The sequence below is a fragment of the Saprolegnia parasitica genome, assembly GCF_000151545.1.
Source record: "Saprolegnia parasitica CBS 223.65 unplaced genomic scaffold supercont2.32, whole genome shotgun sequence".
NCBI classification, from domain to species: Eukaryota; Oomycota; class Saprolegniomycetes; order Saprolegniales; family Saprolegniaceae; genus Saprolegnia; species Saprolegnia parasitica.
The window spans coordinates 98,172-120,656 of NW_012156426.1; the positions used below are offsets into that span (position 1 = coordinate 98,172).

General features: G+C 57.0%; 4 protein-coding genes across 4 annotated transcripts; 2 read left to right on the plus strand and 2 right to left on the minus strand.

Moving 5' to 3' along the window:
* Nucleotides 1–308: 308 nt before the first annotated feature.
* Nucleotides 309–890, plus strand: SPRG_07625 (hypothetical protein; the record flags this gene model as incomplete). The annotated part of the gene is made up of 1 exon (XM_012346903.1): nt 309–890. The coding sequence occupies one exon, from the start codon at nt 309–311 to the stop codon at nt 888–890; it is 582 nt and encodes a 193-aa protein (XP_012202293.1).
* Nucleotides 891–1,224: 334 nt separating this feature from the next.
* SPRG_07626 (hypothetical protein) lies at nt 1,225–1,713 on the plus strand. The gene has a single exon (XM_012346904.1). It carries the CDS (start codon nt 1,232–1,234, stop codon nt 1,640–1,642), a length of 411 nt encoding a protein of 136 aa, XP_012202294.1. The 5' UTR covers nt 1,225–1,231; the 3' UTR covers nt 1,643–1,713.
* Nucleotides 1,714–9,610: 7,897 nt separating this feature from the next.
* Nucleotides 9,611–16,281, minus strand: SPRG_20431 (hypothetical protein; the record flags this gene model as incomplete). Its single annotated transcript, XM_012347022.1, has 2 exons — nt 9,611–14,922; nt 15,030–16,281. 2 exons carry the CDS (start codon nt 16,279–16,281, stop codon nt 9,611–9,613), a joined length of 6,564 nt encoding a protein of 2,187 aa, XP_012202412.1.
* A 1,022-nt stretch (nt 16,282–17,303) lies between these two features.
* SPRG_07627 (hypothetical protein) lies at nt 17,304–18,963 on the minus strand (the record flags this gene model as incomplete). The annotated part of the gene is made up of 2 exons (XM_012346905.1): nt 17,304–18,382; nt 18,432–18,963. 2 exons carry the CDS (start codon nt 18,961–18,963, stop codon nt 17,304–17,306), a joined length of 1,611 nt encoding a protein of 536 aa, XP_012202295.1.
* Nucleotides 18,964–22,485: the final 3,522 nt, after the last annotated feature.

A 22,485-nucleotide genomic window follows, 5' to 3' on the forward strand; every position in this document is an offset into this window, starting at 1 on the left:
TAATACACGACCCTACTTCAACAACAGTTGTATTGTTTTTTTTGCAATTTTACCCCGTTTTTGGGTTTAATTTGGGTGCACGTTTCACCCTTTTTTTGACATTGCACCATCCAGATGTTTGTAGTCAGATCGTACGGTCGAGAGATGAGCTGTAGCGATGCCACGTAATCTGGTCGAGTCGACGTTGTACGTTCTAGTCGTGGCGCGCGACAGGCGGGGTGCTTTGCGAAAGACGCCCCTGCCCAGGTCGAGCTCTTGCGCTCGTGGAGTCGGCTCATTTGACACTTTCGTCGCAACGTGACAGTGGCATGGGTCTCCACATCTCGGTCGTGCTCGCTCTCGCCGCCGTCGTGCAAGGCGCGCCGCTCCCGACCAAGAACGCGACGCTGCCCAGCGACAACACGACGGAAACGGCGACGGTCGAGAACGAGTTTCCGGCGCGGCAGTGGGGCCTACAGCGCGGCTGGCGTTACTGGTACAAGGACAATGACGAGTGGGTGGGCATTTGGACGTGGGTAGACTTCTGGACCACCATGATTGGTTCGGAGGTCACGACCACGTGCCGCAAATGCGACGGTTCGAAAGCGTGGCAAGTCTACCAGTCGCCCGGGTCCGACAAGATCGATATGCTGCGAAACGTCGAGACGGACATGTGCCTCGACGCCTACTGGAGCAACGAGGCTGGGAAGCCGATGGTGCACGGGTATCCCTGCAATGTCCAGAACAGCAACCAGCACTGGGACTTTAAGCTCCACAGCCACGAAAGCCGGATCCGACACCGCAAGTTCCACGACTGGATTTTGTTCGGCTCGTACACATTTGAAATGATCCGCATCGACGACGACCGCGCTAATTGGCACGATCTATCGTGGTTCAACTTTGTCCCGTAGATCGCAGACAATATCAACTTGCGATTTTGCATGAGGTTTTAGTGTCCTGTCCTGAAGATGTGCATACTCTTTTCCGTGGAGGGATCAAGCGAGAGGGAGAACTGGAATGACGAAGGTCGACTGGTTTAACGCTAATTTTAACGCTGGTTTGGCGTCGGGGTCAAACACACAGGCCGAAGTACGGACGTGCAAAACGTGGGCGTCGTGTTTTTAGAAGGTCAAAGCTCTTGTGTTGACACCGCCTGTGGTGTTTTACACATTTCACACGCATGTGTGAATCGAAAAACGTGAATTAAACCGTTCCGATTTAACCTTGGTCGGGCCATTTGGACGTTGCGGATATGGAGGCCAAGGTGGCCACGACGGCCGAGCTCCGCAGCGCAGCGCGCGGGACCAAGCGGGCGAGGGCCGACGCGCACGAGATCGCGCCATCGAATGTGGGCTACCGCCTCCTCGAGACGATGGGCTGGAAGGCTGGCGAGGGCCTCGGCAACGAGAAGCAAGGCCGGACCGCCCCCGTCGCCACGTGCTTGAAGCGCGACCGCGCTGGCTTGGGCGCAGCGCCGCTCACGTACCGCGTGACCCACATCGAGAAGCCGCCGCAGCCGATCGTGCAGGCGCCAAAGCGGACGCCAGCCGAGAAGCGACAGCGCAAGGCGGCCAAGGCCCAGGCAGCGCAGAAGGAGCGCATGTACGCGCAGGAGCTCTACTCGGACGACATTCCCGAAGAGTACATGGCGCTCTTCCGATAAACGTCGGCGACAGGAGACTGCGTACGTTGCCCAAGACTCGACTTTCAACACGATGACTCCATATAGTGGTAGATGCCAACGCCCATGCGCTTGCATCGAACGACTTGCTGACGGGACCTGCGCAGCGATCGCCAGCGCTGCAAGACACCGTGGCGCATTGTTGCTGTTAGTATGCTGTGGCTGCACGTGAGGATCACGCCTTGTCGTCGCCGACGCGGTGTCCGCAGACAGTACTCGCTGTACCAACGACGACGTATGCAGTGCGTGCTGGTTTCTCAACCCTACTCTGCTCGCCAAGGGCCTTATTCCGCGTCGGGCTGTCCGATCCTTTATGGCTAGCGCCAACGCGCCGCATCGCCCATGAAGTGAGTTCTTTCGTCATGGCGATGCTACGGACTTACATCATGAAGCTGCCGTTCATTCGGATCCTGAGATGCCATTCGAGGTGCAACGATAGCATGCACAGGCTATACGCAAGCGGCATGGCGGTGACACTGCGGGATGTCTACGTCGCCTGATCCACGCAGCGTCTCGCCATGACGGGGCGCGCTGTGGCTTGACCACCTAGCGACAACCGCAAAAGCAAGCGACAAGGCGTTGAGGCCAACATCTCGACGACAGGCTAGCAACGTCAGAGAGAGCATTTGCTACTAATACGGCCCACACGGGATGGATCTCTCCGTGCGCAGCTCACTCGCAACGACCAAATACTGCCAAGGCCCACGCATTCAGGCGCAGCACGACGTATGCGCAGTCTTTGAGTTCGTTTTTGCCTATATTTGATTTCAACATGAACACGTTCGATTGATTGCTTGATTGATTGTGCGGCCCACACGTCGGCCGACTCGCGCCAACGACAAGGTCGAGCCCTCAAATCCGACGACGTATCTCGTTGTCGATGCAGCGGGTGTCTTTCTACATTGCAAAGGACCTTTGCGACGTATCGGTTCATAATCGCTCCACTAAGCATCGTCAACTCAGATACCTTGCACAATAGAAAGGTGGACACTTGTCAAAATGAGAAAAAAAACATGGGAGTCAACAAGTCTTAACTAACTAGACTAGACGACTAGACGTCGTTGATGAGCGGGACGGCCGCGGCGAACGCGGGGCTTATCGGGTGCATGGACGTGGCGGGGAGCACAAAGACGCGCCAACTCTTGACGTCGAGGACAACGAGGCGCTTCGCACTGAGTCGCCACGTCAAGAGGCCGTCCAAGACAGCGGAGGCGCGGTCCACGTAGTAGACATCGTCGTCCATCCACGGTCCCGGCACAAAGAGAAACTTGGCGCCCGACGACAAGAAGAGCGACGTGACGGGATTCGAAGGCGCGACGCGGACACAAAGCCAAGCGGTTGCAAACGAGAGCACCTGCGAGAGAAGCACGGCCGACGCCAAGACGAGCATGCGGTCGGCGCTACCGATGGCAATGTCGCCGGCGGTACACACCGCGCGCGCGTCGACTTGCTCTAGTCGACAGCGCAAGTCGATGGTCGTGGCCGGCGTCACGGGCGCCGCGATTGTGACGGCGGAGGCGAAGACCCAGACGACGAAGCCGTTGGGAGTGACGTAGTAGGACGCATAGTCGCCCGTAAAGACGAGAAAGATGTCGTTGACGATCGTGATGAGCCATGTGACTTCATTGGCCGCCAGTAGCGTCTTGTACCACGGATCGCGGACGGTGGCAAAGTAACTCAAATAGCCCGAGTTCTGTAGCTGCAAGGTCGCGGTCGACAAGACGACGATGGCCGTCATGCTCCGGAGCAGCAAGAAGGGCCGCCCGACCCAGACAATGCCGCCGACACGGCCGAGCTCGAGCATGTTGAGGCCTTCGAAATGACCGCGACCAGCTATGATGTAGACGAAGGCGAGGCCTGCAACTGCAATCATGACGCCCGTAACGTAGAGAACACCCGCTCGTAAATACTGCGCAATGTTGGCGGGGACCTCCCATGCTTGCGTGGCTTGAGAGAGCGGCGTCGCGAGATCGCCCATGAGCGACAAGCTGCCGTCGTCGCCTTGGAACGAAATGACTTCGCGGATGCCAAAGACCCAGTCGTAAAAGAAGAGCCACGCAAAGAAGCGAAAGCTTCGCTCGCGGTCGTCGAGAAGGTTGAGCACACGCAGCGTCAGCGGCAGCGACGTGTTGGAACTTGTCCGTGCGTAGATCATGGCCGACACATTCATCGCTGCGATCCGCTGCTGCAGAATCGCCACATCCACGGCGATGGACAAAGGTAGCGGCATGTAATCCTGAATGTAGGCGAGGGTGCGGGGCAGGTAGACCGCGCACTGCGCCGTGAACGTCGGGTCTAAGGCACAGATCGCCGTCATGTTGTCGGTGGTCTGAAGCCCAGCGAGGACCGCTGCGAGGATATACTGCTGTCGCGTTGGCTGGACCTTGACGGTACCGGTCGACGTCAAGCAAATCCCGTCATACGATACTAACGTCCCGAGACCCGCCGTGGTAAGAGCACTGCCTGATAAGGCTTCGGGGCAGAGCGGGGATCCCCCAAAGGTAACCAAACGCGCCGTGAGCCACATTGAGGGGACCGGTCGAGAGAGGTCAAGCGGTGTGATGTTAAAGTACGCGGCTTGCGCAGCGAGGTTGCCAGCGAGGGGTGCCCGCGTCGCATCGAGCAGATATGACACGAGCTGCTGCAGGGCGACGGGTGGTGGGACATAGACCATATCGATCGAGCCGTACGGACCCAAGAGGGACGTTGTTAGCTGGAAGCCGCGGGATAGCGGGGACGGCAGCGTCCCATTGATCACGTAAACATCCGCGAGCGAGGTGTTGGTAAAGGCGTAGGTGGCACTGGACCGTAAAAGACTCAGACCGCCGATGCCAGATGTGTTGGATGCGACCGCCGAGAGGTCGTTGGCCAGCGACCAGTACATTTTGAACGTCGTCTGGCTGCCAAGGCGGTAGGTGCCGTCTTGAGAGGATAACGTCAGTGCATGGGGCGTGCCAAACGCGTTGATGATCGAGTAGCTGTTGCGAACGCCGAGCTTCTTGTAGTTTTGCCACTGTGTTTGATACGTTGTGAGGCCAAACGACCGCCAGTAAACAGCTTCGTCACTCGCACTCAGCTGAGGCGCTGTGCTCGAGACCATGTCCAGCCAGTTGCGACCTTCCGACGACAACTTGAGCTCGGCACCGATACCAATTTCAAAGCCCGTGCCCCAGCAGTTATGAAAGCTGCCGAAATCCACGTTGCGCAGAACGGTCTCCAAGTACACGGCGCCGTTGGTCGTCATGCTCGCGTCGCACCTCGCTTGGCGCTTGGCCGAGTTGGCCATCGTCCACGACCTCTTCAGGTCGAGATAGCAGTACGGAGAAAAGATCCAGGGTGCGTCACAGCCATTCGAGCGTCTCAGCCCTTCAATCGTCGCCTCGATCGAGCTCAGTAGTGTGTGCTGGAGGTAGGCGCCATAGTTTTGAGGCGACGCCACAAGAGCTGTCGATGCCGCAAAGGATGCCATGGCGTTGATACTCGGTCGGTCGGGGGGTAGGTCGACCATGGTGGTGTTGCCAATGACAAGTTGCTCGTTGAGCCAGTTGGCAAAGAACGCATGAGCACCGGTGGTGTTGAACGTGGCCCAATAGACATCGTTGGCCAAGTTGACTTGAGAGACACTCAAGTACGAGACGGAGCTACCGATGGACGACACGATGTAGACAATCCCCAGCATTTGGAAGACGAGGGTCAATACTCTGTGACGCCGGCGCTGGTTGACGCTAGGATCGCTCTTCTTCCGAGCCCCCGCCTTGGCCTGTACGTGAAGCGAATGCTCGGACAAGACGGGGCGCGGCAGCACTTTGAGAAAATCAGATGTCGATCGGTCGTCCTTGAGCAAGAGCCACAGTTTGATGTCAAAAGTGTACGCAACGCCTCGAAAGTGCAGGGCGAGCAAGCCCGCAAGGACGCACGCCACGTCATCGATGACATAGTGAGTTGGAGTCGTTCCGGGGGCGGTTGCAATGAAGGCGTCGGCTATGCCACTCACGAGCAGCGACGCCTCCGACTCTTTCGTGCTCAGGTACCGCCACCGGCGCCACGACGTCACACACGCCCAGACGACGACAAGGATGCTGGCTTGGATGACGGCGATCACCACGAGTCGCTCGAAGCTCCCCACCGAGACGACACCGCTGGTACACGTGGCGGCAAAGTCCATATCAACGCTGACACAGGCGCGCTTGATATTGACGGCGATTTCGACGGGACTTGCAACTTCCAGGATAAGAAGGACGAGCCACGAGAGAAGACTGGCCGTCGAGCTGTACGCTTGCGTGCGGTGGCGCGTCAGCAGCACCCACATCTCGTTAGCGACATACGTGAGCCAGGTTGCCTCGCCCGTCACGATCACAGCTTCAATCCAGCTTCGAGGCGTGGCGATAAACCGCGATGCACCAGAAGACGACGTCAGAAGCGACGCGTTGGCCGAGCTCAGCAGTAGCACTGCCGATATACCTCGTAAAAACGCTAGTGGTCGACCGATCCAAACGGCCCCCACGATCCGGTTGAAGAAGAAGAGGTTCAAACCGTTGAACCGGAGCCGCGTCTTGACCGCATAGATTAAAACAATCCCACCGACGCTGACGAGAATCACCGAGGTGGTAACCACAAGGTAGTAGAGAATCTGCGTGGCCGACTGCAGCGGCTGCGTCCCCGTCGTGTAGAGCTGTGGGGTATAGACGTTGGAGATGAGCGTGAGATTGCCGTTGTCGCCTTGGAATGAGACGACTTCGCGATTGCCGAGGACCCAATCAAAGAGAAAGACCCAGCCAAAGAACGCAAACGAGGGCTCGAGCAGAGCTTGTTTGAGGACGACCCACGAGCCATTGGCGGCAGTAGCGTACTGCATCAATCCAATCTCGAGACCAACCTCACTCGCAATCGATGCATTCCAGACCAGCGGTGAGGCGAGGGACTGCAAGAGCTGGTCGACAGCCGCAATAGACGCCGTACAAGCTGCTGTAGATGACGCGGCTGCACAAACGTCTCCGGTCGGTACGGCGGTGCGCGCCAACAGCAGTGCCAATGGACTCAGCAGCAGACGAAGTGGCTTGGGCTTGGAGCAGTCGTGGAAGAAATCAAACGACTGCTGAATGTACGCTGTGCGTGGCAGGTTCATGCAGAGCGGGTCGCCGCCATAGAACGAGAAGTTGCTGCGCCATCCCAGTGGCATGAGGTCGACACTCAAAGCGGCCAAAGACCCGCGGAGACCGTCGCTGCCAAACTGCTGCAATAGGCTCGTCTGAGCTGCTTCGTACGTCTGAACAAGATCAGCAGGCACGGCGAGGAGAAGGCTGTCGACGTTCTGGAAGGGCCCGACGACGCGGCGAAACGCTGCGGGCTGCTTGGCAAACTGCCCAGAGACAGCGGTATTCCCGAGGGCGACTTCAAGGTCGACGATGGGTAGCGCGGATGAGATATTGGTCCCAAAGTGCCGCGACGAGCCGCGAACGAAGCTGCGGTTCGCCGACTGGGCGATGCGAATGTCATTGAGCGGCAGTGAGAAGAGCTGTGCAGACGTCCAGGGCCCCGTGCCTTGGGCAAAGTTCTTGATGGTCACGAGCTCCCGCAGTCCGATTGCATTCTCCAAGACGATGCTTTCCGTGATGCCGGGTTGCCACCGGTTCTGCCACTGCAGCTGGAACCGATCCAAGTCGTACTGGCGCCAGTAATTGAGCTCATCACTGATGGTTGTCGTATTGCGGGCTTGCGAGACTTGACTCAAAAAGGCTTGACCTGTTGCGGATTCTTGCAGTGCCCGTGTAAGAAGTCTGAGCCACGCAGTGTGCTGTACCGTGGCACGGTCGGAGATGTGTGTAGTAGAATGCAAATATGAAAGTGATATTGTTCGTTATGTAAGCTAGACCAGTGGTAATCTGTGCATAGTGTGTAGTTCTGTTGGTCTAGATCGTTAGCCGCTGTGGGATTTCCAACAGCCCGCTCGTACGCAATCGCAAAGCGACTGTTGACGCCGCCCCACGTCGCCATGTAGTCGGCCCAGACCACGTTGCGCAAGATAGCCTCGAGGTACACGGCGCCATTGGTCGCAAACTGGTCCTTGCAGCGCTGCTGACGAGTAATTGTGTGCGCAATCTCGAACGTTTTGTTAAAGTCGACCCAGCAGTGTTGTACGTTCATGCGCATCGACCACGCGGCGCTGAGTGTGCGTAGCTGCGGCACGGCGTACTCGATGGACGTGAGCTCGGTCATGAGAATCCGGCGAGAGTAGGTTGGCGATATACTGGTGGTGGCGATGGACGCGTTGTAGAGCTTGTTCATCGTTGCGTGGGCGGCATAGATACTGAGGGACGATGTCGTGGTCAGCGCCAGTTGGGCGTTGATGAGGTCGATGAGCAAGGCTTCCCCGCCCGTGGGGGTAAAGCCGGCCCACCATAGATCATTGGCCAGACTTGGCGAGAGGAGCGAGAGGTACCAGAGACCGATGCCGAGCGAGGCGATGAGGTACAGAAAGACCTGCAATAACGAGGGTTGACTGGTGCTTGGAGGCAATCTGGACGTTGATAGATGGCGCGAGTTCCAGCGCTTTTGTGGTAGATGGTAGCATTGAGTACGAGGGTAGCTCACTGAAAATGAAAAGTGCGACTCAAATGGCTGGCGTTCAGTGTCCAGTGCTGTGCTGGGACGATATGCAAATACATTGTATCGTTCGCTGCAACGGCTGCCTATCTTGGCAACCGAAACGCCAAAATATATTTATCTATCAGATAAAATGCGATTGTGGGTCGAATTATCGTCTTGGTCGCAACCATATGTCACTCGATTTGAAGATCTTTCGAGTCCAGGTTGCACGCAAGCAGGCGCACTATCCAACATCAAATACTAGGCGTGTGCTCAAGGCGTGAGCGCGTCACGCGACCGATTATAGCACTTGACCATGTAATAAAATCGTGGGTTGCCACGCGGCAAGGGCGGTTGCGTCGCTGCTAAAACGAGCGATGCGCAACCGCCCGAGTGCGTTAAAATAGCCCACTGCTCGCCTCTATATATCACACAGTGCAACGGTAGAATCTCTGGTGTAACGCACGAACAGTGTGTACCTTGTTGAAATAGTGCAAGCAGTTGTGCAAGCATCGCTGTGGAGTAGGAAATGGAGCATCCACAAGCTTTCAAAAGGGCGAGAAAGTACGAGCGTGTGTAGAAACAACGCTGCTGGCGGCATTCAGAGACGCCGCATTCGTTTCAACAACGGCCCATACAAATGACGACTAAGGTCAATAAAACATTGGGCTCCGGTGTCGTCAACGATGGTCTCCAAGAATGGATATATCGATGAAATATATTCTCAGAGGAGGTGGTTTCTGGTGGCGGCGCTTTGCTTGCGCTGGGTCATTGGGGACCCGCTTTTCACCTACCCCGGATGCTTTTACGCTGATGCGCTCGTGGAGTGTTCTCGCCTGGGCTGAGCCTTGCACAGTGCTACGGCTATTTCGATGGCAAAGGACGAGTTTTGTCGCGTACAATGAATTAATGGCGCTTTCACAAGGCCTCTTCGCTCAGAGGAGGAAAAAGGGCGATAGGACTGCATTACCGCTGCACCTCGCGGCGGGTTGCTTAGCGGAGATCAAAAACTAGAATTGCTAGGCTCTGTCGACCAGTCGTTGGTTTCGCTGAGCCGCCTTGGCTTGAAAAGTCCGCTTCGACTCGTTGCAGGCGCGTAACACCCATTTGCGGCACCAAGCCGCGATTTTGAAAACCTGTGTTTGCGCCTTCAAGGCATCGCCAGGGTCGATTTCGAACAAGGTACATCAAACAAACAACAATGCAGGACGAGGGACGAGCCTCGGATGTTTACGTTCCCGCTTTTCGCCGTGCGGTTGGAGTGGTTGCGTCGACTCTTTTGAGAAAACACGCCATGTTATGTTAAAAAGAAAGCATTGCCAACCGTCAATCTCTCAAACCTCACATATATAAACAATCCACTGACTAGTTGTCGTTGAGAAGGGGAACCGCCGCGAGAAAGTCGGTTTTCGTTGTTTGCGGCATCAGCTCCAGCGGTATCGTAAACACCCGCCACGTCTTGATATCGAGGACGATCAGGCGCGTCTCGCTATAGCGCAGCGTCAGGAGTCCGTCGAGGACAGCGGACGCGCGGTCCACGTAGTAAATATTGTCGTGCATCCAGGCGTTCGGCACAAACAAATATTTTGCACCCGACGATAAAAAAAGCGACGTCGGCGCGCTTGCCGGCACCTCGCGCAGACAGCGCCGCGCAATCGCAAACGAAGCGATTTGAGAGACGAGAACCGCCCCCGCCAGGAGGAGCATGCGCTGGGGACTACCGATTTGAATGGTGCCCGCAGTGCACGCGGCATCGGCGTCCACTTGACTCAGTTGGCAGTGCAGCTGGATGGACGAGACGGGTGCCACGGGTGCTGCCAGCGTCAACGCGCCCGAAAAGACCCAAACGACAAAGCCGTTGGGCGTGATGTAGTATGCTGTGTATGCGCCCGTCACAATGAGAAAGATATCGTTGACGATCGTAATCAGCCACGTGACTTCGTTGGCGGCAAGCAGCGTCTTGTACCACGGATCCCGGACCGTGGCCAAGTAACTCATAGAACCCGAGTGCTGCAACTGCAAGGTCGCTGTCGACAAGACGACAAGGGCCGTGACACTCCGGAGAAGTAGAAATGGCCGCCCGACCCAGACAATCCCGCCGACGCGGCCGAGCTCGAGCATGTTGAGGCCCTCAAACTGGCCTCGAATGACAAGAATGTACACAAAGGCGAGCGACGCAATCGCCATCATGACGCCGGTAACGTAGAGGACACCCGAGTGGAGGTAGCGAGCAAAGTTATCGGGGACTTCCCACGCCTGCGTCGGCTGCGACAGAGGCATTTGGAGGTCGGTCACCAAGGCAAGGCGTCGCATGTCGCCTTGGAACGCGATCACTTCGCGATATCCAAACACCCAGTCGTAGAGGAAGAGCCAGCCGAAAAAACCAAAGTCTCGATCGGTCTCGTCGAGAAGATTGATCATGCGCAGCTCGAGGGGTGCGGTCAAGGTTGTGCGGGCATAAATCATAAGCGAAATGTTCATGGCGCGAATGCGCGTCGCCATGTCTGCGATGTTGGAGATCACGTGCGGTGGAACCTCCATGTAGTCGCGAATGTACGTTCTTGTTGTTGGCAGGTACACGCGACATTGCGTGGTGAACGCTGGGTCGAGCGCGCACACGGCCGAGAGGTTGCTGGTCGCGGATGTGAGATTGGCAAACAGACTCCCGAGAACGTATTGCTGGCGCGTTGGCTGGAGCTTGGCAGAGACGCCCGTCGCCACCAAACAGATGGCGTCGAACGACAGGAGACTCGTGAGACCCAAATTAGTTTTTTGGCCAGAATTGAACTCGGTGCAGAGAGGCGACCCGCCGTAGGTGAAGACACCTGTGGACAGCCACGCCTTTGGCGCAGGACGGGAGAGGTCCAATGGCGTGATTGCGCGGTAGGCACTTTGAGCGCTGAGATTCCCAGCGAGCGGCGCACGGGTGAGCTCCAGCAGCGACGACATGAGCTGCTGCAACTCCAGCGGTGGCGGTACATAGATCATATCGATCGAGCCAAACGGTCCAAGATACGAAGAAATTAGTTGAAGCCCTCGCGATAGCGGGGACGGCAGCGTCCCATTGATCACGTAAACATTCGCGAGCGAGGTGTTGGTAAAGGCGTAGGTGGCACTGGACCGTAGCAGACTGAGACCGCCGATGCCCGAAGCGTTCATGGTCACGGCTGAGAGATCGTTGGCCAGCGACCAATACATTTTGAATGTTGTTTGACTGTCGAGACGGTAAGTACTCGCCAGTGACGCCAGCGTCAGCGGGTACTCAATGCCAAACGCGTTGATGATCGAGTAGCTGTTGCGAACGCCGAGCTGTTTATAGTTTTGCCACTGCGCCTCGAATGATGAAAGACCAAACGACCGCCAGTAAACAGCTTCGTCACTCGCACTCAGCTGAGGCGCTGTACCAGAAACCATGCCCAGCCAAGCGCGACCTTCCGACGACAACTTGAGCTCGGCACCGATACCAATCTCAAAGCCCGTGCCCCAGCAGTTCTGAAAGCTGCCGAAATCCACGTTGCGCAGAACGGTCTCCAAGTACACGGCGCCGTTGGTCGACATACTTGCGTCGCACCTCGCTTGGCGCTTGGCCGAGTTGGCCATCGTCCACGACCTCTTCAGGTCGAGATAGCAGTACGGAGAAAAGATCCAGGGTGCGTCACAGCCATTCGAGCGTCTCAGCCCTTCAATCGTCGCCTCGATCGAGCTCAGTAGTGTGTGCTGGAGGTAGGCGCCATAGTTTTGAGGCGACGCCACAAGAGCTGTCGATGACGCAAAGGATGCCATGGCGTTGATACTCGGTCGGTCGAGCGAGAGATCAAGCATGGTGGTATTGCCAATGATGAGTTGTTCGTTGAGCCAGTTGGCGAGGAAGGCGTGGGCACCCGTGGTGTTGAAGGTGGCCCAATAGACGTCGTTGGCCAAGTTGACTTTCGAGACGCTCAAGTACGAGATGGAGCTACTGATGGACGACACAATGTATACGATCCCCATAAGCTTGGTCGCTAGACCCATGACGAGGCGCCGCCGCCGTTGATTGATGTTGGGCGTTCTCTTCTGCTGCAGGCGCGGCAGCGGGTTGATTTTGACGGAGCGGTCGACCAAGACGGGGCGCGGGAGCACTTTGAGAAAATCAATCGTCGACCGGTCGTCTTGCAACAAGAGCCACAGTTTGATGTCAAAGATGTACTTGACGTCGCGGAAGCGCAGTGCGAGCAAACCTGCAAGCACACACGCGACGTCATCGATGACGTACTGTGTGGGGGTCGTGCCAGGGGCAGTAGTCATAAACTCTTCGGCAATACCACTCACGAGTAGGGAGGCCTCTGACGCAGTTGTGCTAAGGTAGCGCCATCGGCTCGAGAGGCGAAGTGTCGTCCACACGAGGACGAGAACGCTTGCTTGGATACTGACCACCACAACCAGTCGGCTGGAACTACCGACGACCAGTGCCCCGCTCGAGCACGTGACTGCATAGTCCATGTCGACGCCGACGCAGACACGTTTTAAGCTGCCAGAGACTGTCACCGGACTCGCCATTTCGAGAAGAAAGAGGATTAGCCACGAGAGCAAACTCGCGGTAGAGCTGTACATTTTCGTGCCATCCCGCGTCAGTAGCACCAAAATATCATTGGCGACATAGGTCAGCCACGTCGCCTCGCCGGTGACCACGATGGCTTCAAACCAGCTCCACGGCGTGGCACTAAACCGTGATGTCGCCGGAAACAACGTTGAGAGCGAGGGTTTCGCCGAGCTCAGCAACAGCACTGCCGATATACCTCGTAAAAAAGCTAGTGGTCGACCGAGCCAAACGGCCCCCACGATCCGGTTGAAGAAGAAGAGGTTCACGCCGTTGAACTGGAAGTGCGTCTTGACTGCATATACCAAGACAATCCCACCGACACTGACGAGAATCACCGAGGTGGCGACCACAAGGTAGTAGAGAATCTGCGTGGCAGACTGCAGCGGCTGCGTCCCCGTCGTGTAGAGCTGTGGAGTATATACGTTGGAGATGAGCGTCAGATTGCCGTTGTCGCCTTGAAATGAGACGACTTCGCGATTGCCGAGGACCCAATCAAAGAGAAAAATCCAGCCAAAGAATGCAAACGAGGGCTCGAGAAGTGCTTGTTTGAGAACGACCCACGAGCCATTGGCAGCAGTAGCGTACTGCATCAATCCAATCTCGAGACCAACTTCATCCGCCACCGATGCATTCCAGACCAGCGGCGAGGCGAGGGACTGCAAGAGCTGGTCGGCAGCTGTGATGGCAGAAACGCAAGCTGCTGTCGGTGAGGCCACGGCGCACATGTCCTCGACGATAGTTCGACTTGAAGTGGCGGCGCGCGCCAACGCCATCGCGACCGAGCTTGACGTCACGACCAGTGGTTTCGGCTTGGAGCAATCGTCGTAAAAGTCAAACGATTGCTGGACAAATGCCGAGCTAGGCAAGCCCGTGCACACGGGGTTACCACCAAAGTATGCATGGTTGCGCCACGTGAGCGGTCTCAGCGCCAGCGTTGCGGGATCTGATTTCGCAGCTCGCTGGGCGTGCAGTCGAGCGCGTGCCGCCGCAAAAGCGTCGCGAAGGGATACCGGGGGACCCCGATAGAGGCAGTCCACGCTCTGGAACGGTCCAATGACATGTCGAAAGAGCGCGGATTGGTTGAAGAATTGACCCGAGACAAGCGTGACACCACCAAATACTTCAGGGTCAACGACAGGCAGCATGGAGGAGACGTTGGTGTCAAAGAAGCGCGACGAGCCGCGAATGAGACTGCGGTTGTTGAAGGCTGCAAACCGAAGGTCGTTGAGCGGAATCCAAAAGAGAACAATTGATGTGTATGGACCCGTACCCTGAGGAAAGTTCTTGATCGTCACAAGCTCCTGCAGTCCGATTGCATTCTCCAAGACGATGCTTTCCGTAATGCCGGGCTGCCACCGACTCTGCCACTGCAGCTGGAACCGATCTAAGTTGTACTGACGCCAGTAATTGAGCTCATCACTGATCGTTGTCGTATTGCGGGCTTGCGAGACTTGACTCAAAAAGGCGTGTCCTGTTGCGGATTCTTGCAGTGCCCGCTCGTATGCAATGACAAAGCGACTGTTGACGCCGCCCCACGTCGCCATGTAGTCGGCCCAGACCACGTTGCGCAAGATAGCTTCGAGGTACACGGCGCCGTTGGTCGCAAACTGGTCCTTGCAGCGCTGCTGACGAGTGGTTGTGTGCGCAATCTCGAACGTTTTGTTAAAGTCGACCCAGCAGTGCTGTACGTTCATGCGCATCGACCACGCGGCGCTGAGTGTGCGTAGCTGCGGCACGGCGTACTCGATGGACGTGAGCTCGGTCAAGATGATGTGGCGAGAGTAGGTTGGCGATATACTGGTGGTGGCGGTGGACGCGTTGTAGAGCTTGTGCATCGTTGCATCATCTGCGTAGATACTGAGGGCCGACGTTGCGGTCAGCGCCAGTTGGGCGTTGACAAGATCGATGAGTAAGGCTTCGCCACCCGTGGGGGTAAAGCCGGCCCACCACAGGTCGTTGGCCAGGCTTGGCGAGAGAAGCGAGATGTACCAGAGACTGATGCCGAGCGAGGTGATCAGGTACAGAAGACCTGCGATGACGAGAGCGGGCTGGCGTCGCGAAGCGGGTGTCGTGATGAACATGGTTTCCAGTCTCGTTGCTAAAAACAAAGTGACGCTACAGATAACAATAACCACCACACAGTCTATTTATAACAACATAGCAGCTCGTGTCACCAAAATGTGGTGGCGCCGAATCAGAATTGACTGTAAAGCCAGTCCGTCGGCATGGACTGGACCGCTGTGCGCAGTGCCATCGCCGACGACTCGCTGTACGCGCCGCGAATCTCGAGCGCACGCAGCGCAGTACAGTGGGGTAGGGCAGCAGATAGAGCCATGGCGCCGATATCCTCGATCAGTGCCATCTTGAAGCGTAGTGTCGACAACGCTGGAAGAGACGGCAGCACCTCCACGAGTGGCGTCGCATCACTGATCCCGATACCTTTGAGCTGCAAGCACGAAAGGTGTGTCATGGTCGGTAGCACGGCTGCGAGCTGATTGATGAATGTTACCGGGCACAAGGCAGAGTTGGCCGCCAAACGAAGCGTTTTTAATCGGGTTGCCGACATGAGCGAGATACAGAGGTTGCGCGCGAGACTCTCAGACGACTCATCGCGCGGCGTGTCCGAATTGGTCCAGCGAAATACACGCAGAGTGGACGGTAGCGGCTGTCCATCCAGACCAAACGAGTTGATGTACGGAACGTTCTTGATCTCGAGTTCTTCAAGCGTTCTCGACTGCGATATCGCGCTTGCCAGCGCTGGACCGAGACCGTCACGTCCATCGTCGTGCATTGCAACCTTGCAATGCACGAGCCGAAGGGACTTGGCCGGGCAGCGAGCCAGCCAGGCAACGAGGCCTTCGACACTTGACGTCGCGAGTTGGGAGACTGCAAAAGCACAGCCATCAATGTCGACATTGGCAAGGCGTGGAAGGTAGACCATGCCCGCAAGGACAGCGTCAATGTTGGCGAGGTCCCCGTCAAAGTCGTCCCAGTCGGCATATGTGACGCGCAGCGCGTGCAGTCGGGGGCACGCGATGAGCGCGTCACGCAGCGTTGCGCCTGCGTTCGGCGGCGACTGGGCAGCATCGATAAAATCAATCGTAGGTTCGAGCTCCACTGACGTGACGAGATGCGCAATCGCGTCGACGTACCGCAGCCACTCGGCGAGATTGCTGATTGTTACCGAGACGCGCGGGACAAATGGCGCGGCGGCCGCGACGTACGCGACGATCGGCGCCGCGTCCGTGTTGTAGTATCTTAGATGGTAGCCGTTCAAGGACATGGTCAGTCCGGAAAAGGTGCAGCGCGAAAGGGCGCCGCGGATGTCCTGGCCCCACGTGCGGACGTGCTCCATGGCTGGTGTGCGCTCGGGCAGAAGGTCGAGGAGCGCCACAAGCGTCGCATACGACGGTATGTACGACGCAATGTGCTCGATCGTCTCTAGCGCAAGGAGCATCGGTCAAGTCTGGTCGAGATGGTGCCAAATGGACAACCAATCACTACAGGAGTGAATGATGGTGTTTAAGACCAGCACTCACATCCCGCCGGTCCACGGCGAAATGTAGACAAAGATGCGGCATCAACTATCGCACGACTGCATGTCCGGCACCTGGCTCGTCGCGCTGTGGTGCCATCTCTTGACGCGTCGCTCATCGCTCATTGAGACGACCCTTGGTGTGCACGTTATCTGGTCCGTCGCACAATCTTGGATCACGACCACTACCGCTCCTCGCTGACGCACCGGCCACGCCTCACGAGCGCATTAGGAAGTTCACCATATCTTTGTAATTGCATGTAATAATTCAGTTCAACAACAGCAAAGATGCGGCATCTGGAGGCGCAACAAAGTTGAATCTCAACGTCTCAATTTGAGGCGTTTTTGACGTGAGCCGCTCAAGCACCAAGGTTCGGTAACGCATTGACATTCATAATCATGGACAAATCTCTCTCAGAACCGAATGTCACTACTGCTCTTACAGAAAACCGTACTAGTACGGTCTATCAGACAAGGGCTCTACAGCAGGGAATATCCCTTGGAGACGGCAAGTATGGATATGCGCTCCTAGACCATACATATGAAGTGCACAATTGATGAGGAACGTACGCGAATGTGCTGCCTTCCCGTATCCCTGCCCAGTGTTTCTGTCTTTAAAGAGGCCGTCTACACATAGTACACTCTGCGACATATTCTCAACGGGTCTCTTCTTAATGCATGCCCCACGAACAAGGAGCAAGTCAGTATAGATGACAGCGAGGCGTCGCTATCTCGGACCAGTCTACGTCGGGGCGCTCTATCGAAGCGCTACGTACTCGACGCGAGGGCATTGGCTAGACGATCGCAGTCCGCGCAACAGTACAAGCGAGTGAGGTTGAGCGAGCAACCTATACCTTTTTGCGATACTTGACGATAAAAAATGCGTCATTGTCGTCTACATATATAAAGCAAAGTACGCGACATTTCAGGCGGTGTAATAATGTCTACAAGCGATACGTTGTGTAGCTGCCCGAGACGACGCCGGGTGTGTTGCTTTTGTTGGCGAGTTTGTTTTTGAGCCAGCACGTGCCACTGTTGATCGCGAACCCGACGCACCCGCTCGTCGATGCGCAGCCGTTACAGCACTGCGTGCGCTGCGACATCGCGTCGCCGAGGACTGGAAAGCTGCGAATGTCGTTGCCATAATAGTCGGTGTTGCTCGCAATACTGCCGCACTGGGCTGCGCTGCCCGCAGATGCCGAGATGCAGTTACGACAGGGCGCCGCATTGAGGAGCTGGCTCTTGAGCCAGCACGTGTCGCCGTTGATGGTGAAGCCCTTGCAGCCGCGCGTTTGCGTACAGGCGCTGCAGCACACAGACACCTTGTCTTGGTTGGTGCCCGAGACGTGGACGTTGGCGATGTCGTTGCCATAGTAATCGATTTCGTTTTGCACATTGGCGCACTGGCCGCCATTCAGAGGCGGGGCTTGCGTCGGGTATGCGCCGCTAAACGCTGCTGAGAGGCAGTGGAGGCAAGGCACAGCAACGTCGAGTTTGCTCTTGAGCCAGCAAGTCTCCCCGTTGACGGTGAAGCCCTTGCAGCCGCTGGTCGCTCTGCACGCGCTGCAACAAGCTGTCACTTTGTCGTGGCTGCTCCCCGAGACGCGCCGATTCCCAATGTCGTTGCCGTAGTAGTCGACCTCTTTTTGAACCGTCGCACACTGACCGCTGGGCAAGAGCGGTGCTTGGGTCGGCGTGGAGGTAACGAACGCCGCCGAAATGCAGTGGAGACAGGGCACTGCATTGACAAGCTGGCTCTTGAGCCAGCACGTGTCGCCGTTGATGGTAAAACCCTTGCAGCCGGTCTTTTGCGTACAGGCGCTGCAGCACGCAGACACCTTGTCTTGGTTGGTGCCCGAGACGTAGACGTTGGCGACGTCGTTGCCAAAGTAGTCGACACCGGTCGCCACGTCGGAGCACTGACCGCCGTTCAACGACGGTGCCGACGACGGTGTCGTCGTTGGTGCGGGTGCAACGGCGGGCGCCGACCCCTGATCATTGCCTTGCAGTGGCACGCAGTTTTCTACACACCGTACGTTTATCTACCGCGATTCATGAAACGGGGGGCGTACTGTAGACTTGCCACTGGGGCTGGTGCAGCGCGAGCCAATAGAAGCGCAACAAGCACCCGTTCGGACCACATTTTGTGTAATCCACGGGCAGACGCGCTTCGGGGGCGGCTGGGAAGTTGGTCGCGCAGTCGTTGTTTTGAAACACGCGCGTGCTGTCGAGCCAGATCTCGCACGGACCCGTGTGGCTCGGGATGAACCCCTCGCCCGTGTCGGGGTTCTTCCACGTCATCTTGCCATCAGACGGAATGGCCTTGGCAGCAACATTTGGCAGCGTGTTGCCGCAGTCTGGGCCGTGCAAATCGAGCAAATCCCGGAGTGTCTTGTACTGCGTCTGGGCCGCAAACGCCTTGTTGAAGTTGGCGACATTAGTCTGCGGCGAGTCGTCAAACTTGCCGGGTAAGAACGCTTGGATGATGGCCACGTAGGTTGTCCGCATGATATTGGGCGCAAACTCGGCCAGGGGACTGGAAATGACGCCGTGACCAGAGATGAAAGGCACGGCGAGCGCGAGCAGAGTCGCTGTCCGCTGCATTTGCGTAAAAGGAGCAAAAACAAAAATGATGTGCGGAGTGGGTTCGCATGTGCTTGCTCCTGGACAGCATCGCCGTCGTTTCGACGCGTCCGATCTCGGTAGATTCCCGCGTCGTCAACGCACATTAAAATGGCGTTGATTCTGAAAACGACACCTGCTTATCGAAGAGGAACATCGCGCGAACGGTCCAAAGGAACGCGCACGGCACAACGACGCTGCCGGTGGCGAGGTGCGTCTCTTCGCCTGCTAGTGTGCGCGAATGACAAGCGTCCAAGCGCGTTCTGCGCGGGTTCGAGTCGAACAACAGAACATCATGATGATCATTGCGCCAGAAGCGTTCCATGCGTCGTAGTCACTAGTCCATAGTACGTACAAAGGGGCGGGCGACAGTTCATTCATTTACACGCTGTGCCAGGCTCGACAACTGGGATCCAACACCCTTGCTGCGCGACTCTTGCATCAACTACATGTTGCCTTGGGTATCGTTGCGGCAACCAACAGGTCCTTGGCGCGCGAGGTGCCATCGATTGGTTAACGGTCTCTCAAAGCGCTACTGCAACAGCACAGCGACTAAAACGTTGCCTAGAATGCAGCGGTAGCACCCATCGAACGTGGTGGAGCCACATGTGGTAGTTTCATTGCGTAGCGGGAGGACCAGATTTTCTACCAATCGGGGCCGGGAGCGAGCGACACGCAGAGCCCAACGTCCCCAATTTAGTATTCCGCAACTCGGCAACAAGTGTTTTCTAACCCACCCGCCTTCCCAGACGGGCGGCGGGGAATGTCAACATCACATTTCCCCCGCACGCCACTCGCGACGACGGTGTGGTACGAGTCGTACAGCAGCCAGGAAGAGACAGTAGGCTAGATACTCACTTGTCCCTTGCCCGCAATGCCACTTCAAATTGGCTACCGGTCAATCGAATCATCGTCTAGTACCCCACTCGAGCGTCGTACAAGGTGAAACTACACTGTACCGAACAGTTGATAGGTAGTTGGATCCAAAGCTACAAAGCTACTATACGGTTATGACAACATGTATGGATAACGTCGTCTTTACTAAACACGACCAACGCTACAGAACGTGTACTCGTCATCGCCGCTGTCGTCGATTATCATGGGCAGCTGGTGCGCATACGACAAGATCTCATTGCGATCCTCCGCGACGAGGGTCACTCGTAGCGTGCAAGTAGCCAGCGGCACCAGAGCGTCCAAGAGACGGCACGCTCCTCGTAGATGCAGTTGATTGTTTTGCACGAGGTCCAGCGCCAACGGCCAGGTACGAGAGCCGAGTGCGCTGGCAACGTCAGCCACCGCATCCTCGTCGAGGTTGCAGCATGCCAATCGCACGTACGTAATGTTGGCACGACTGAACCAATGGCGCAGTGCACGCTGCATCGACGCGCGCGGGCCTTCACCCAAATAGACGTTGCGGAACGAGATATGCTCCAGGCGCACAAGGCCACACGTCCAGTCCAGAAGCAAATTGACCTCCTCCGCCGACATCAAAAACGTGTCGAAGGATACATGGCGGAGGCAATCGTGTGCGATGGGAGCGGGCAAGTGATCCAGCATTCCAGGACCCAAGCAGAGCGTCTCGAGGGCTGGCAGCGTTGGAAGCCACTCGACGACGAAGCTGAGATCATCCATGGCAGTGACGTCGAGGCGCGTCAAGCGGCGTCGATCGACAAGCGACAGCAACTTTGCGACCGACGACTGGTACACACCATCCAAGCGCAGCTCGGTCACGTGCGATAACGTCTTCTTGGTGGCTACGAGCGCGTCGACGAGCGCGTCGATATCAGATCCATCGAGCTCCATGCTGTGGAGCTCGAGGCTTTGCAGCGACGGCGCGGTTGTTAGTGCGTCGGCTACGCGAGCATCATCAAAATGCCCAACGCAGGCCAGACACAGATGGGTAAGCGTTGCAATCTGGGGCCACGCGAGCAGTGAAGTCATGTCGATTGCATCCGTGTCGTCCCCATACATGCCCTTCGTATTGTCCCACGGGTCCCGTGCAAGCGAGAGCCGCCGCACGCTTGGCGGTAGCCATCGGCGGAGTCTGGTAAACATGCCGATCGAGACACCAATGTGCGCCAGGCGTGTGCAGCGTGGCAGTGCCGCTGCGATCGCGTCGACGTCCCAGTCGTCGTCGTTGGAGGCGTGAATCGACGTGATCGGCCATGCTGTGAGGAAGGCGATGAGCTCGCGACGGCCCGAGATCGGGAGGTCGCGGAAGCGCCGGATAGCAATCGATGGCAGCGCCGGCAGCGCCAATAGGGCCAATGGACGGTACGACAGCGCGACGTCCTCGAGGCAGATGACCGGCCATTGCTCCAGAAAGGCCGCAGGCGACTGCAGCAGCGTGAGGAGCGCCTCCAGCGGTGCACTTCGCATGTGTGCTGGCAGCGCCACAAGCAAGGCGCGGGCGTCGTACGGTGATGCCACGTAGGGTACGATTGCAGTCGCCGCCAGGACCACGACGTCGGCTGCTGGCATCACGGTTGTCACTTCGTGATCGTAAGCGGATATATCCGGATAATTCAGAGCCTGCCTGTGGATTGTTGGCTTTTCGAGCATATATGACGCAGAGATTGACTTGTATGCGGCCTCTTAACGTTGTTTGGATAGCGTGGATACTACACATTGGATTATACAAATTCCAGGATCAACATCGCGACGCGAATGAGCGAAGACGTGTACCAACACGTCAAGCGTCAAGCAGAGGCGCACCACGGCGTGTCCATGATGTATCGACCGTGCAAGGATTACAGTCTACATAGCCCAAGTCGCTAAGCCAACTGGTGGATTGCCATCACTTCCATATTGTCTTAGCACAGTGCACATCTATGTTAGCACGGGACGACGTACTATCGGCCACCGAATACGCGCCGGTGGGCTGGATGATTCGTCCCGCCACTGGTGGGTTTGGTCCTATAGCAACGCTTTTATTGGACAGAATATCGACCAATGAAACGCATGTATTTGTGATCTTGGCAACCGCTCAAGATTTTGTAGTTTGGAAAAAGCGTTTCGTCATGGCTGCCAAGCCGACTGTAGCTCGTCCTCGGTACCTCCTGGTAGTCGACGCCGTCGCAATCTCGATCGTCCAGTGCTTGGCCACCGCCGACGATGCGCTGGCCTTTCTCACTTCCATGCCGGCGTCAACGTTGAGCGCGCCACTTGCTGCTCTCTTGGTGCTTCTTCGCGCTCCCAACGTCCTTACCACGTGGCCTGTAATCTGCCTCGAACATATCGACTCGGTATACCAGTCCCTCGCGCTCGCAGCGCTTCCGGCACTCCCCGGCATTCGCATTTGCTGGTACCGCGGGCTTCAAGACGTACTCGGTAACCGCTACAGCAGCCTCGGTGCATTCCTCACTACGTGGCCAAACAAGCTCCAATCCATCGAGAATGCCATTTTCAGCGCGTACTTTGACGAGATCAAGCACGCACTGCCACTGTGTCGGCGGCTCACCGACGTTGACGTCCGGGTCAAGCACTGCATGACGCTCCTCCCGT